We start from the raw sequence: 18,324 nt of genomic DNA, 5'->3' as shown, positions 1-18,324 counted from the left end.
AACTACCAGCTTGTACAACATGTCAAATACAGAAGTAATCCACTACTTGACCATGTGACCTATGTGTGACTCTTTAAGTACTCAGGAAGGAGAAGTAATCCACTACTTGACCATGTGACCTGTGTGTGACTCTTTAAGTACTCAGGAAGGAGAAGTAATCCACTACTTAACCATGTGACCTGTGTATGACTCTTCAAGTACTCAGGAAGGAGAAGTAATCCACTACTTGACCATGTGACCCATGTGTGACTCTTCAAGTACTCAGGAAGGAGAAATAATCCACTACTTGACCATGTGACCCGTGTGTGACTCTTCAAGTACTCAGGAAGGTGAAGTAATCCTCATTACTCTCCAAGTACTGAGGGAGGGAGGAGAAGTAATCCACTACTTGACCATGTAACCCCTGTGTGACTCTTCAAGTACTCAGGAAGGAGAAGTAATCCTCATTACTCTCCAAGTACTGAGTAAGGAGTAGTAATCCACTACTTGACCATGTAATCCCTGTGTGACTCTCCAAGTACTCGGGAAGGAGAAGTAATCCTCATTACTCTCTAAATACTGAGTAAGGAGTAGTAATCCACTACTTGACCATGTGACCTGTGTGTGACTCTTCAAGTACTCAGGAAGGAGAAGTAATCCTCATTACTCTCCAAGTACTGAGTAAGGAGTAGTAATCCACTACTTGACCATGTAACCCCTGTGTGACTCTTCAAGTACTCAGGAAGGAGAAGTAATCCTCATTACTCTCCAAGTACTGAGTAAGGAGTAGTAATCCACTACTTGACCATGTAATCCCTGTGTGACTCTCCAAGTACTCGGGAAGGAGAAGTAATCCTCATTACTCTCTAAATACTGAGTAAGGAGTAGTAATCCACTACTTGACCATGTGACCTGTGTGTGACTCTTCAAGTACTCAGGACGGAGAAGTAATCCTCATTTCTCTCCAAGTACTGAGTAAGGAGTAGTAATCCACTACTTGACATTGTGACCCCCGTGTGACTCTTCAAGTACTCAGGAAGGACAAGTAATCCACTACTTGACCATGTGACCTGTGTGTGTGACTCTCCAAGTAGTGAGGAAGGAGAAGTAATCCTCATTACTCTCCAAGTAGTGAGTAAGGAGAAGTAATCCACTACTTGACCATTTGACCTGTGTGTGACTCTTCAAGTACGCAGGAAGGAGAAGTAATCCTCATTACTCTCTAAATACTGAGTAAGGAGTAGTAATCCACTACTTGACATTGTGACCCGTGTGTGACTCTCCAAGTACTCAGGAAGGAGAAGTAATCCTCATTACTCTCCAAGTACTGAGTAAGGAGTAGTAATCCACTACTTGACCATGTGACCTGTGTGTGACTCTTCAAGTACTCAGGAAGGAGAAGTAATCCTCATTACTCTCTAAATACTGAGTAAGGAGTAGTAATCCACTACTTGACATTGTGACCCGTGTGTGACTCTCCAAGTACTCAGGAAGGAGAAGTAATCCTCATTACTCTCCAAGTACTGAGTAAGAAGTAGTAATCCACTACTTGACCATGTGACCCGTGTGTGACTCTTCAAGTACTCAGGAAGGAGAAGTAATCCTCATTACTCTCCAAGTACTGAGTAAGGAGTAGTAATCCACTACTTGAACATGTGACCTGTGTGTGACTCTTCAAGTACTCAGGAAGGAGAAGTAATCCTCATTACTCTCCAAGTACTGAGTAAGGAGTAGTAATCCACTACTTGACCATGTGACCTGTGTGTGACTCTTCAAGTACTCAGGAAGGAGAAGTAATCCTCATTACTCTCTAAATACTGAGTAAGGAGTAGTAATCCACTACTTGACATTGTGACCCGTGTGTGACTCTCCAAGTACTCAGGAAGGAGAAGTAATCTTCATTACTCTCCAAGTACTGAGTAAGAAGTAGTAATCCACTACTTGACCATGTGACCCGTGTGTGACTCTTCAAGTACTCAGGAAGGAGAAGTAATCCTCATTACTCTCCAAGTACTGAGTAAGGAGTAGTAATCCACTACTTGAACATGTGACCTGTGTGTGACTCTTCAAGTACTCAGGAAGGAGAAGTAATCCTCATTACTCTCCAAGTACTGAGGGAGGAAGGAGAAGTAATCCACTACTTGACCATGTGACTAGTGTGTGACTCTTCAAGTACTCAGGAAGGAGAAGTAATCCTCAGTACTCTCTAAATACAGAGGAAGGAGAAGTAATCCACTACTTGAACATGTGACCTGTGTGTGACTCTTCAAGTACTCAGGAAGGAGAAGTAATCCTCATTACTCTCCAAGTACTGAGGGAGGAAGGAGTAGTAATCCACTACTTGACCATGTGACCTGTGTGTGACTCTTCAAGTACTCAGGAAGGAGAAGTAATCCTCATTACTCTCTAAATACTGAGTAAGGAGTAGTAATCTACTACTTGACCATGTAACCCGTGTGTGACTCTCCAAGTACTCAGGAAGGAGAAGTAATCCTCATTACTCTCCAAGAACTGAGTAAGGAGTAGTAATCCACTACTTGACCATGTGACCCGCGTGTGACTCTTCAAGTACTCAGGAAGGAGAAGTAATCCTCATTACTCTCCAAGTACTGAGGGAGGAAGGAGAAGTAATCCACTACTTGACCATGTGACTTGTGTGTGACTCTTCAAGTACTCAGGAAGGAGAAGTAATCCTCATTACTCTCTAAATACAGAGGAAGGAGAAGTAATCCACTACTTAACCATGTGACCTGTGTGTGACTCTTCAAGTACTCAGGAAGCAGAAGTAATCCTCATTACTCTCCAAGTAGTGAGTAAGGAGAAGTAATGGACTACCTGCCCATGTGACCACACACAGAGAGCGTGCTGAGCTTCGTGGATGACATCTGGTCGGGCGGCAGATCTCCCTGCGTGATGTTGGCTGACATTCCCAACCTGACGTCGTCCTCCGTCAGCCTGATGGTGCGCTGCCTGGAGCCCGACACCACCTACATGTAAGATGCGTGATCCACACCACCTATATATAAGATGCATTATCCACACCACCTATATATAAGATGCATTATCCACACCACCTACATGTAAGATGCATGATCCACACCACCTACATGTAAGATGCATGATCCACACCACCTACATGTAAGATGCATGATCCACACCACCTACATGTAAGATGCATGATCCACACCACCTACATGTAAGATGCATGATCCACACCACCTACATGTAAGATGCATGATCCACACCACCCACATGTAAGATGCATGATCCACACCACCTACATGTAAGATGCATGATCCACACCACCTACATGTAAGATGCATGATCCACACCACCTACATGTAAGATGCATGATCCACACCACCTACATGTAAGATGCATGATCCACACCACCCACATGTAAGATGCATGATCCACACCACCTACATATAAGATGCATGATCCACACCACCCACATGTAAGATGCATGATCCACACCACCTACATGTAAGATGCATGATCCACACCACCCACATGTAAGATGCATGATCCACACCACCTACATGTTAGATGCATGATCCACACCACCTACATGTTAGATGCATGATCCACACCACCTACATGTAAGATGCATGATCCACACCACCTACATGTAAGATGCATGATCCACACCACCTACATGTAAGATGCATGATCCACACCACCTACATGTAAGATGCATGATCCACACCACCTACATGTTAGATGCATGATCCACACCACCTACATGTAAGATGCATGATCCACACCACCTACATGTAAGATGCATGATCCACACCACCCACATGTAAGATGCATGATCCACACCACCTACATGTAAGATGCATGATCCACACCACCCACATGTAAGATGCATGATCCACACCACCTACATGTTAGATGCATGATCCACACCACCTACATGTAAGATGCATGATCCACACCACCTACATGTTAGATGCATGATCCACACCACCTACATGTAAGATGCATGATCCACACCACCTACATGTAAGATGCATGATCCACACCACCTACATGTAAGATGCATGATCCACACCACCCACATGTAAGATGCATGATCCACACCACCTACATGTAAGATGCATGATCCACACCACCTACATGTAAGATGCATGATCCACACCACCTACATGTAAGAAGCATGATCCACACCACCCACATGTAAGATGCATGATCCACACCACCCACATATAAGATGCATGATCCACACCACCTACATGTAAGATGCATGATCCACACCACCTACATGTAAGATGCATGATCCACACCACCTACATGTAAGATGTATGATCCACACCACCCACATGTAAGATGCATTATCCACACCACCTACATGTAATATGCATGATCCACACCACCCACATGTAAGATGCATGATCCACACCACCTACATGTAATATGCATGATCCACACCACCTACATGTAAGATGCATGATCCACACCACCTACATGTAAGATGCATGATCCACACCACCTACATGTAAGATGCATGATCCACACCACCTACATGTAAGATGCATGATCCACACCACCTACATGTAAGATGCATGATCCACACCACCTACATGTAAGATGCATGATCCACACCACCCACATGTAAGATGCATGATCCACACCACCTACATGTAAGATGCATGATCCACACCACCTACATGTAAGATGCATGATCCACACCACCTACATGTAAGATGCATGATCCACACCACCCACATGTAAGATGCATGATCCACACCACCCACATGTAAGATGCATGATCCACACCACCTACATGTTAGATGCATGATCCACACCACCTACATGTAAGATGCATGATCCACACCACCTACATGTAAGATGCATGATCCACACCACCTACATGTAAGATGCATGATCCACACCACCTACATGTAAGATGCATGATCCACACCACCTACATGTAAGATGCATGATCCACACCACCCACATGTAAGATGCATGATCCACACCACCCACATGTAAGATGCATGATCCACACCACCCACATGTAAGATGCATGATCCACACCACCCACATGTAAGATGCATGATCCACACCACCTACATGTAAGATGCATGATCCACACCACCTACATGTAAGATGCATGATCCACACCACCTACATGTAAGATGCATGATCCACACCACCTACATGTAAGATGCATGATCCACACCACCCACATGTAAGATGCATGATCCACACCACCCACATGTAAGATGCATGATCCACACCACCCACATGTAAGATGCATGATCCACACCACCCACATGTAAGATGCATGATCCACACCACCTACATGTAAGATGCATGATCCACACCACCTACATGTAAGATGCATGATCCACACCACCTACATGTAAGATGCATGATCCACACCACCTACATGTAAGATGCATGATCCACACCACCTACATGTAAGATGCATGATCCACACCACCTACATGTAAGATGCATGATCCACACCACCTATATATAAGATGCATTATCCACACCACCTACATGTAAGATGCAAGATCCACACCACCTACATGTAAGATGCATGATCCACACCACCTACATGTAAGATGCATGATCCACACCACCTACATGTAAGATGCATGATCCGCACCACCCACATGTAAGATGCATGATCCACACCACCCACATGTAAGATGCATGATCCACACCACCTACATGTTAGATGCATGATCCACACCACCTACATGTAAGATGCATGATCCACACCACCTACATGTAAGATGCATGATCCACACCACCTACATGTAAGATGCATGATCCACACCACCTACATGTAAGATGCATGATCCACACCACCTACATGTAAGATGCATGATCCACACCACCCACATGTAAGATGCATGATCCACACCACCCACATGTAAGATGCATGATCCACACCACCTACATGTAAGATGCATGATCCACACCACCTACATGTAAGATGCATGATCCACACCACCCACATGTAAGATGCATGATCCACACCACCCACATGTAAGATGCATGATCCACACCTCCTACATGTAAGATGCATGATCCACACCACCCACATGTAAGATGCATGATCCACACCACCTACATGTAAGATGCATGATCCACACCACCCACATGTAAGATGCATGATCCACACCACCCACATGTAAGATGCATGATCCACACCACCCACATGTAAGATGCATGATCCACACCACCTACATGTAAGATGCATGATCCACACCACCTACATGTAAGATGCATGATCCACACCACCTACATGTAAGATGCATGATCCACACCACCTACATGTAAGATGCATGATCCACACCACCTACATGTAAGATGCATGATCCACACCACCTACATGTAAGATGCATGATCCACACCACCTACATGTAAGATGTATGATCCACACCACCTATATATAAGATGCATTATCCACACCACCTACATGTAAGATGCATGATCCACACCACCTACATGTAAGATGCATGATCCACACCACCTACATGTAAGATGCATGATCCACACCACCTACATGTAAGATGCATGATCCACACCACCCACATGTAAGATGCATGATCCACACCACCCACATGTAAGATGCATGATCCACACCACCTACATGTTAGATGCATGATCCACACCACCTACATGTAAGATGCATGATCCACACCACCTACATGTAAGATGCATGATCCACACCACCTACATGTAAGATGCATGATCCACACCACCTACATGTAAGATGCATGATCCACACCACCTACATGTAAGATGCATGATCCACACCACCCACATGTAAGATGCATGATCCACACCACCCACATGTAAGATGCATGATCCACACCACCTACATGTAAGATGCATGATCCACACCACCTACATGTAAGATGCATGATCCACACCACCTACATGTAAGATGCATGATCCACACCACCTACATGTAAGATGCATGATCCACACCACCTACATGTAAGATGCATGATCCACACCACCTACATGTAAGATGCATGATCCACACCACCTACATGTAAGATGCATGATCCACACCACCCACATGTAAGATGCATGATCCACACCACCCACATGTAAGATGCATGATCCACACCACCTACATGTAAGATGCATGATCCACACCACCTACATGTAAGATGCATGATCCACACCACCTACATGTAAGATGCATGATCCACACCACCCACATGTAAGATGCATGATCCACACCACCCACATGTAAGATGCATGATCCACACCTCCTACATGTAAGATGCATGATCCACACCACCCACATGTAAGATGCATGATCCACACCACCTACATGTAAGATGCATGATCCACACCACCCACATGTAAGATGCATGATCCACACCACCCACATGTAAGATGCATGATCCACACCACCCACATGTAAGATGCATGATCCACACCACCTACATGTAAGATGCATGATCCACACCACCCACATGTAAGATGCATGATCCACACCACCCACATGTAAGATGCATGATCCACACCACCCACATGTAAGATGCATGATCCACACCACCTACATGTAAGATGCATGATCCACACCACCCACATGTAAGATGCATGATCCACACCACCCACATGTAAGATGCATGATCCACACCACCCACATGTAAGATGCATGATCCACACCACCTACATGTAAGATGCATGATCCACACCACCCACATGTAAGATGCATGATCCACACCACCTACATGTAAGATGCATGATCCGCACACAAGAACGTGCATGTTGCAGGAACATTGTGTTTGTAAAAATGCGCCGGGATGGAAACCGAAAGTTAACTTGCTGTATGTGTGGGGCACACCAACATTCCAGTCCACGGTCACAGGTGGTGAAATATTGCCTTAACAACTACATCCATCAATCCATCCATCTTCTTCCGCTTATCCGAAGTGGGGTCGTGGGGGCAGCAGCCTAAGCAGAGAAGCCCAGACTTCCCTCTCCCTAGCCACTTGGTCCAGCTCCTCCCGGGGGATCCCGAGGTGTTCCCAGGCCAGCCAGGAGACATAGTCTTCCCAATGTGTCCTGGGTCTTCCCTGTGGCCTCCTACCGGTTGGACATGCCCGAAACACCTCTAGGGAGGCGTTCGGGTGGCATCCTGACCAGATGCCCGAACCACCTCATCTGGCTCCTCTCGATGTGAAGGAGCAGCGGCTTTACTTTGAGTTCTTCCCGGATGGCAGAGCTTCTCACCCTATCTCTAAGGGAGAGCCCCGCCCCCCGGTGGAGGAAACTCATTTTGGCCGCTTGTATCCGTGATCTTATCCTTTCGGTCATGACCCAAAGCTCATGACCATAGGTGAGGATGGGAACGTAGATCGACCGGTAAATTGAGAGCTTTGCCTTCTGGCTCAGCTCCTTCTTCACCACAACGGATCGATACAACGTCCGCATTACTGAAGACGCCGCACCGATCCGCCTGTCGATCTCACGATCCACTCTTCAGCCACTGGGGAAAAAGACTCCTAGGTACTTGAACTCCTCCACTTGGGTTAAGATCTCCTCCCCAACCCGGAGATGGCACTCCACCCTTTTCTAGGCGAGAACCATGGACTCAGACTTGGAGGTGCTGATTCTCATCCCGGTCGCTTCACACTCGGCTGCGAACCAATCCAGTGAGAGGTGAAGATCCTGGCCAGATGAAGCCATCAGGACCACATCATCTGCAAGAAGCAGAGACCTAATCCTGCAGCCACCAAACCGGAACCCCTCAACGCCTTGACTGCGCCTAGAAATTCTGTCCATAAAAGTTCTTAACAGAATGGGTGACAAAGGACAGCCTTGGCGGAGTCCAACCCTCACTGGAAACGTCTCTGACTTACTGCCAGCAATGCGGACCAAGCTCTGACACTGATCATACAGGGAGCGGACTGCCACAATCAGACAGTCCGGTACCCCATACTCTCTCAGCACTCCCAACAGGACTTCCCGAGGGACACGGTCCAATGCCTTCTCCAAGTCCACATAGCACATGTAGACTGGTTGGGCAAACTCCCATGCACCCTCAAGGACCCTGCCCAGAGTACAGAGCTGGTCCACAGTTCCACGACCAGGACAAAAACCACAGTTCCTCCTGAATCTGAGGTACACCTGAATATACCTTACCGGGAAGGCTGATGAGTGTGATCCCACGATAGTTGGAACACACCCTCCGGTCCCCCTTTTTAAAGACAGTGACCACCACCCCGGTCTGCCAATCCAGAATTACACGCGATGTTGCAGAGTCTTGTCAACCAAGACAGCCCCACAGCATCCAGAGCCTTAGGGAACTCCGGGTGGTTCTCATCCACCCCCGGGGCCTTGCCACCGAGGAGCTTTTTAACTACCTCAGCAATCTCAGCCCCAGAAATAGGAGAGTCCACCACAGATTCCCCAGGCACTGGTTCCTCATAGGAAGACGTGTTGGTGGGATTGAGGAGGTCTTCGAAGTATTCCCTCCACCGATCCACAACATCCGCAGTGGAGGTCAGCAGAACACCATCCGCACCATACACGGTGTTGATAGTGCACTGCTTCCCCTTCCTGGGGCGGCGGATGGTGGTCCACAATCGTTTCGAAGCCGTCCGGCAGTTGTTTTCCATGGCTTCCCCGAACTCCTCCCATGTCCGAATTTTTGCCTTCGCGACAGCTGAAGCCGCACACCGCTTGGCCCGTCGGTACCTGTCCACTGCCTCCGGAGTCCTATGAGCCAAAAGGACCCGATAGGACTCCTTCTTCAGCTTGACGGCATCCCTCACCGCTGGTGTCCACCAAGGGGTTTTAGGATTGCCGCCCCGACAGGCACCAACTACCTTGCGGCCACAGCTCCGATCTGCCGCCTCGACAATAGAGGTGCGGAACATGGTCCACTCGGACTCAATGTCCAGCACCTCCCTAGTGACATGTTCAAAGTTCTCCCGGAGGTGGGAATTGAAACTCTCTCTGACAGGAGACTCTGCCAGACGTTCCCAGCAGACCCTCACAATGCGTTTGGGCCTGCCAGGTCTGTCCGGCATCCTCCCCCACCATCGCAGCCAACTCACCACCAGGTGGTGATCGCTAGAAAGCTCTGCCCCTCTCTTCACCCGAGTGTCCAAAACATGAGGCCGCAAATCCGATGACACAACTACAAAGTGGATCATGGAACTGCGGCCTAGGGTGTCCTGGTGCCAAGTGCACATATGGACACCCTTATGTTTGAACACGGTGTTTGTTATGGACAATCTGTGACCAGCACAAAAGTCCAATAACAAAACACCACTCGGGTTCAGATCCGGGCGGCCATTCTTCCCAATCACGCCTCTCCAGGTTTCACTGTGGTTGCCAACATGAGCGTTGAAGTCCCCCAGTAGGACAAGGGAATCACCCGGGGGAGAACTTTCCAGTACTCCCTCGAGTGTACCCAAAAAGGGTGGGTACTCTGAACTGCTGTTTGGTGCATAAGCACAAACAGCAGTCAGGACCTGTTCCCCCCACTCAAAGGTGGAGGGAAGCTACCCTTTCGTCCACTGGGTTGAACTCCAACGTGCAGGCTTTGAGCCGGGGGGAAACAAGAATTGCCACCCCAGCCCGTCGCCTCTCTTTGCCGGCAATGCCAGAGTAGAAGAGAGTCTAGTCCCTCTCGAGAGAAGTGGTTCCAGAGTCCTTGCTGTGCGTCGAGGTGAGTCCGACTATATCTAGCCAAAACTTCTCTACCTCGTGCACTAGCTCAGGCTCCCACCCCCCCAGTGAGGTGACGTTCCACGTCCCAAGAGCTAGCTTCTGTAGCCCAGGATCGGACCGCCAAGTGCCCTGCCTTCGGCTGCTGCCCAGCTCACATTGCACCTGACCTCTATGGGTGGTGAGCCCATTGGAGGGGTGACCCATGTCGCCTCTTCGGGCTGTGCCCGGCCGGCTTTAACCATCGTGCCCCACCTCCGGGCCTGGCTCCAGAGGGGGGCCCCAGTGACCCGCGTCCGGGCGAGGGAAATCTGGGTCCTTCATAATATGTAATTATTATATTTAATATATTCTACATGGTCTTGGACAAATTCATAATCTGTCATAACAATATGTGATATTAATGTTTTATCATGTGTAATAACAATGTAACAACAGTCTGTAATAACAATGTGTAAAAACAGTGTGTAATATTAATGTTTTATCATGTCTAATAATAGTGTGTAATAACAGTGTGTAATAATTGTGTAATAACAATGTGTAATAACAGTGTGTAATATTAATGTTTTATCATGTCTAATAATAGTGTGTAATAACAGTGTGTAATAATATTGTGTAATAACAATGTGTAATAACAGCGTGTAGTATTAATGTTTGATCATGTGTAATAACAATTTAATAACAATTTGTAATAACTGTGTGTAATAATGTAATAACAATGTGTAATGATAATGTTTAATAACAATGTAATAGCAGTGTGTAATGATATTTTGTAATAACAATGTAATAACAGTGTGTAATAATGTAATAATGTGTAATGATAATGTGAAATAACAATGTGTAATAATGTAATACTGTGTAGTAATAAATAATGACAATGTTTAATAACAATGTAATAACAGTGTGCAATAACAATGTGTAATGAACATGTGTAAGGATTTGTAATAACAATATGTAATAATAATGTGTAATTACATTGTTTAATAATGTGTAATAACAATGTGTGATAATAATGTGTAATAACAGTAAATAATAACAGTGTGTGATGATAGTGTGTAATAATGTAATAACAGTGTGTAATAACAATGTAACGACAGTGTGTGATAATAATGTGTGACAACAGAAAATAATAAGTGTGTGATGATCGTGTGTAATAATGTATTAACAGTGTGTAATAACAATAGAATGACTGTGTGTCCTATCAATGTGTAATAACAATGTAACAAAAGTGTAATAACAATGTGTGTAGGTTCAGGCTGTGCTGTGGGAAGTAGACAATGTGTAATAACAATGTAATAACACTGTGGTAGGTTCAGGCTGTGGGCAGTAGGCAATGTGTAATAACAATGTAATAACACTGTGGTAGGTTCAGGCTGTGGGCCGTAGACAATGTGTAATAACAATGTAATAACACTGGTGGGTTCAGGCTGTGGGCAGTAGACAATGTGTAATAACAATGTAATAACACTGGTAGGTTCAGGCTGTGGGCAGTAGACAATGTGTAATAACAATGTAATAACACTGTGATAGGTTCAGGCTGTGGGCAGTATACAATGTGTAATAACAATGTAATAACACTGTGGTAGGTTCAGGCTGTGGGCAGTACACAATGTGTAATAACAATATAATAACACTGTGGTAGGTTCAGGCTGTGGGCAGTAGACAACACTGGGAGGCGGTCCAGTCCCAGTGAGGTGACCATCAAGACTCCATGTCCAACTGTGGACGACGTCAAGGCACAAGGTCAGCCACTGACACTTATTGATTATTGATCAATACTCCCAGGTGTCTGATGGCCAATAGGAACACTCATTGATGATGAACATTACTACACTTAGTGAGGACATGTTAGCATTGTGAGTGATGTTAGCATTGTGAGTGATGCTAAAGGAGGGTAATGTTAGCATTGTGAGTGATGTTAAAGCAGGGTAATGTTAGCATTGTGAGTAATGTTAGCATTGTGAGTGATGTTAGCATTGTGAGTGATGCTAAAGCAGGGTAATGTTAGCATTGTGAGTAATGTTAGCATTGTGAGTGATGCTAAAGCAGGGTAATGTTAGCATTGTGAGTAATGTTAGCATTGTGAGTGATGCTAAAGCAGGGTAATGTTAGCATTGTGAGTGATGCTAAAGCAGGGTAATGTTAGCATTGTGAGTAATGTTAGCATTGTGAGTGATGCTAAAGCAGGGTAATGTTAGCATTGTGAGTAATGTTAGCATTGTGAGTGATGCTAAAGCAGGGTAATGTTAGCATTGTGAGTAATGTTAGCATTGTGAGTGATGCTAAAGCAGGGTAATGTTAGCATTGTGAGTAATGTTAGCATTGTGAGTGCTGCTAAAGCAGTGATGTGATGTTTGCAGAGATCTCAGACAAGATCTACAACTTGTTCAACGGCTACACCAGTGGTAAGGAGCAGCAGACAGCCTACAACACCCTGATGGACTTGGGTGCACCCACCCTGCACCGGGTGCTTTACCACTACAACCTGCGCTACCACACCTTTGGAGAGTTCACCTGGAGGTGTGAGGACGAGCTGGGACCAAGGTACATACACCATCTATACATCATCCATACACCATATGTACACCACCTATACACCATCTGTACACTACCTGTACACCACCTATACACCATCTATACACCACCTATACACCATCTGTACACCACCTATACACCATCTATACACCATCTGTACACCACCTATACACCACCAATACACCATCTGTACACCACCTATACACCATCTATACACCACCTATACACAATCTATACACCATCTGTACACCACCTATACACCATCTATACACCACCTATACACCATATATACACCACCAATACACCATCTATACACCATCTGTACACCACCTATACACCATCTATACACCATCTGTACACCATCTATACACCATCTGTACACCACCTATACACCATCTGTACACCATCTATACACCACCTATACACAATCTATACACCATCTGTACACCACCTATACACCATCTATACACCATCTATACACCACCTATACACCATCTGTACACCACCTATACACAATCTATACACCACTACACACCATCTATACACCACCTATACACCATCTGTACACCATCTATACACCACCTATGCACCATCTGCACACCACCTATACACCATCTGTACACCACCTATACACCATCTGTACACCACCTATACACCACCTATACACCATCTGTACACCACCTATACACCACCCAAACACCATCTATACACCATCTGTACACCACCTATACACCACCTATACACCATCTATACACCACTATACACCATCTATACACCACTATACACCATCTATACACCACCTATACACCATCTGTACACCACCTATACACCATCTGTACACCATCTATACACCACCTACACCATCTATTTATACACAATATTCATACAGCATACAGACAGTAATTAGAGTATTTACATAATAATTACACAATATTCATACAGTATATACTCAATATTTATCCAGTATCCACACAATATTTACATGATAATTACTAAGTATTTACAAAATATTTACACGGTACTTATACAATATAAATGTACATAATATTTATGCAGTATTAACACAATCCTTACACAATATTTACACAGTATTTATACAGCATTTAGACAGTATTTACACAATATTTGTACAGTATTTACACAATATTTATATTCTATTTACATTACAGAGTATTTACACATTATTTGCATAGTAATCATACAGTATACACACAGTATTTATGCAGCATTTTCACAGTATTTATATAATATTTACATGACAGAGTATTTGCACAGTATACTGTACATAATAGTATTTATACTGTATATACACAGTATTTGTGTATATACACAGTATTTATACTGTGTATATACACATTATTTGTAGTGTATATACACAGTTCTTATACTGTGTATATACAGTATGTGTACAGTATTTATACAGCCTGTAGAAAGAAAGTGCTAAAGTGCCAGAGCCCTTTAAAGAATGTGTTTGTGTGCAAAGTGTGTCAGCATTAAAGAAAGTGTCCAAGTGCAAAAGTGCTAAAGCTCCTTCTGGAATGTTGTTGTGAGCTTTTCTAGCAAAGTGAGTGAGGATTGAAGAAAGTGCTAAAGTACCTTAGAGGATGTTTTTTTGTGCTTTTCTAGCAAAGTGTGTGAGGGTTGGAGAAGGTGCAATAGTGCTAAAGCTCCTTGTGTTTGCAGGAAAGCGGGCCTGATCCTGTCCCAGCTGCAACAAGTGTCCCCGTGGTGCAAAAGTGCTAAAGCTCCTTATGTTTGCAGGAAAGCGGGCCTGATCCTGTCCCAGCTGCAACAAGTGTCCCCGTGGTGCAAAAGTGCTAAAGCTCCTTGTGTTTGCAGGAAAGCGGGCCTGATCCTGTCCCAGCTGCAACAAGTGTCCCCGTGGTGCAAAAGTGCTAAAGCTCCTTGTGTTTGCAGGAAAGCGGGCCTGATCCTGTCCCAGCTGCAACAAGTGTCCCCGTGGTGCAAAAGTGCTAAAGCTCCTTGTGTTTGCAGGAAAGCGGGTCTGATCCTGTCCCAGCTGCAACAAGTGTCCCCGTGGTGCAAAAGTGCTAAAGCTCCTTATGTTTGCAGGAAAGCGGGCCTGATCCTGTCCCAGCTGCAACAAGTGTCCCCGTGGTGCAAAAGTGCTAAAGCTCCTTATGTTTGCAGGAAAGCGGGCTTGATCCTGTCCCAGCTGCAACAAGTGTCCCCGTGGTGCAAAAGTGCTAAAGCTCCTTATGTTTGCAGGAAAGCGGGCCTGATCCTGTCCCAGCTGCAACAAGTGTCCCCGTGGTGCAAAAGTGCTAAAGCTCCTTGTGTTTGCAGGAAAGCGGGCCTGATCCTGTCCCAGCTGCAACAAGTGTCCCCGTGGTGCAAAAGTGCTAAAGCTCCTTATGTTTGCAGGAAAGCGGGCCTGATCCTGTCTCAGCTGCAACAAGTGTCCCCGTGGTGCAAAAGTGCTAAAGCTCCTTGTGTTTGCAGGAAAGCGGGCCTGATCCTGTCTCAGCTGCAACAAGTGTCCCCGTGGTGCAAAAGTGCTAAAGCTCCTTGTGTTTGCAGGAAAGCGGGCCTGATCCTGTCCCAGCTGCAACAAGTGTCCCCGTGGTGCAAAAGTGCTAAAGCTCCTTGTGTTTGCAGGAAAGCGGGCCTGATCCTGTCCCAGCTGCAACAAGTGTCCCCGTGGTGCAAAAGTGCTAAAGCTCCTTATGTTTGCAGGAAAGCGGGCCTGATCCTGTCCCAGCTGCAACAAGTGTCCCCGTGGTGCAAAAGTGCTAAAGCTCCTTATGTTTGCAGGAAAGCGGGCCTGATCCTGTCCCAGCTGCAACAAGTGTCCCCGTGGTGCAAAAGTGCTAAAGCTCCTTATGTTTGCAGGAAAGCGGGCCTGATCCTGTCCCAGCTGCAACAAGTGTCCCCGTGGTGCAAAAGTCTCCTCCAGGAGGCCAAGGTGGGTCTTCGCAGGATGTCTCTCCAGTTCTTGTCCTGCCGCTACAGCGACACCAAGGTGAACTGGGCAGACCTGGACCAGGACCTGCACAAGTCCTGTGAGCAGCAGACGCTAACTGTCACCTACAACGACTACGGCCAGCCCAAGGAGTTCTGATGCGGTCGCTGCTACCACAACTGCTGACTGCTGGCTGATCTTTACAAGGAACTAACTTCCATTATTCCAGGAAAACTTTGTGCTAACTTTAAATTATTGTTTTGCTTACTTTGTACTTTAATTACTGTTGATGATACATCTTATTAATTACTGTTGATGATACATCTTATTAATTACTTGTAAAGTACATATATATATATATATATATATATATATATATATATACATATATTTATTTATTTGCTGGTCTTATACTGGCATTGAAGTCCTAAAAACACAAGATGGCGTTATAGTACACATCTCAGTCTCACACCAGTACATACAGTATGTACAGTACATACTGTATGTACTGTACATACTGTATGTACTGTACCTAGTGTGTTTGCAGGTATTTAAATGTCTTGTGTGATATGTTCTAGTAGTAAAACGCAGTAAAAGTGATTCTTCTGTAGTACTTTTAAAATACACTTGTTACTCTGATTGTTTACTTCTACTTCAGTGCTTGACTCTTTTACTCCATCCTGTGTATTCCTACTACTATGTACTACATTCTATGTACATTGTACAGTTACACTCTACTCCATCCCATGTATTTCTACTACTATGTACTACATTCTATGTACATTCTACAGTTACACTGTACTCCATCCTGTGTACTTCTACTACTATGTACTATATTCTATGTACATTCTACAGTTACGCTGTACTCCATCCTATGTACTTCTACTACTATGTACTATATTCTATGTACATTCTACACTACTACTATGTACTACAGTGTGCTCCTCTGCTCAGGAGTTGACTTAGATGGACTTCCTTCGTGGTTTATTTCCACTCAATATTCACATTTGGTTGTAAGTACACTGGATTGACAAAGTACTCACAGTACACGCACAATAAGTACTTTGTGGTCTTGAAGTACTGCGCCAGTTGCATCAATAAACCATGAAGGAGGCGACAGTACGTCAACTTGTGAGCTGACAAAGTACTGCAAATACGTGTACAAGCAGTATTTCACACACAGTATTTGTGTACTGTGTACTGCAGTGTACGTGACACATGCAGTACAAATAAAAAAGAAGGTAGATAATGTAGCTGATAAAGAGTATTGTAATATATGAGTCGTTGCTGTCTGACTTTGAATGTTGTTGGACTAACTGAAATATCTCTCAGTAGTACTACTAACACTGCATGATAAATGTACACAGTATTACAGTACTGCTACTTTCAATAAAGATGTGAGATTTGGCTGTGCGAGTCTTTTTTGGGGGGAAGGGTGTTAAAAATGTCCTTCACCGAGTCAGTCTACATTGCAGCCCTTAACCTTCCCCGCTGTGTGGGTCAGTGTACGTGGCAGACCTTAACTTTCCTTGCTGTGTGGGTCTGTGTACGTGGCAGCCCTTAACCTTCCCCGCTATGTGGGTCAGTGTACATGGCAGCCCGTAACCTTCCCCGCTGTGTGGGTCAGTGTACGTGGCAGCCCTTAACTTTCCTTGCTGTGTGGGTCAGTGTACATGGCAGCCCGTAACCTTCCCCGCTGTGTGGGTCAGTGTACGTGGCAGCCCTTAACCTTCCCCGCTGTGTGGGTCAGTGTACGTGGCAGACCTTAACTTTCCCCGCTGTGTGGGTCAGTGTACGTGGCAGCCCTTAACCTTCCCCGCTGCGTGGGTCAGTGTACGTGGCAGCCCTTAACCTTCCCCGCTGTGTGGGTCAGTGTACGTGGCAGCCCTTAACCTTCCCCGCTGCGTGGGTCAGTGTACGTGGCAGCCCTTAACCTTCCCCGCTGTGTGGGTCAGTGTACATGGCAGCCCGTAACCTTCCCCGCTGTGTGGGTCAGTGTACGTGGCAGCCCTTAACTTTCCTTGCTGTGTGGGTCAGTGTACATGGCAGCCCGTAACCTTCCCCGCTGTGTGGGTCAGTGTACGTGGCAGCCCTTAACCTTCCCCGCTGTGTGGGTCAGTGTACGTGGCAGACCTTAACTTTCCTTGCTGTGTGGGTCAGTGTACGTGGCAGCCCTTAACCTTCCCCGCTGTGTGGGTCAGTGTACGTGGCAGCCCTTACCC

General features: G+C 45.5%; 1 protein-coding gene across 7 annotated transcripts in view; it reads left to right on the top strand.

Moving 5' to 3' along the window:
• The window catches only part of LOC133545078 (astrotactin-1-like), a 204,152-nt gene extending 186,654 nt beyond the window's left edge, over positions 1 to 17,498 (top strand). For 5 of the 7 annotated variants that reach the window (XM_061890395.1, XM_061890392.1, XM_061890394.1 and 2 more), the window contains exons 21-24: positions 2,837 to 2,972; positions 12,287 to 12,387; positions 13,005 to 13,188; positions 16,033 to 17,498. In XM_061890395.1, coding sequence (XP_061746379.1) covers positions 2,837 to 2,972; positions 12,287 to 12,387; positions 13,005 to 13,188; positions 16,033 to 16,261 — 650 coding nt within the window. In that variant the 3' untranslated portion in view covers positions 16,262 to 17,498. The other 2 variants (XM_061890397.1, XM_061890396.1) reach the window with 2 other exon arrangements.
• Positions 17,499 to 18,324: the final 826 nt, after the last annotated feature.

This window comes from Nerophis ophidion, linkage group LG28 (assembly GCF_033978795.1).
Source record: "Nerophis ophidion isolate RoL-2023_Sa linkage group LG28, RoL_Noph_v1.0, whole genome shotgun sequence".
Classification (NCBI taxonomy): Eukaryota; Metazoa; Chordata; class Actinopteri; order Syngnathiformes; family Syngnathidae; genus Nerophis; species Nerophis ophidion.
The sequence above is the reverse complement of the archived record's forward strand: the minus strand, read 5'-3'. Positions and strand labels throughout refer to the sequence as shown.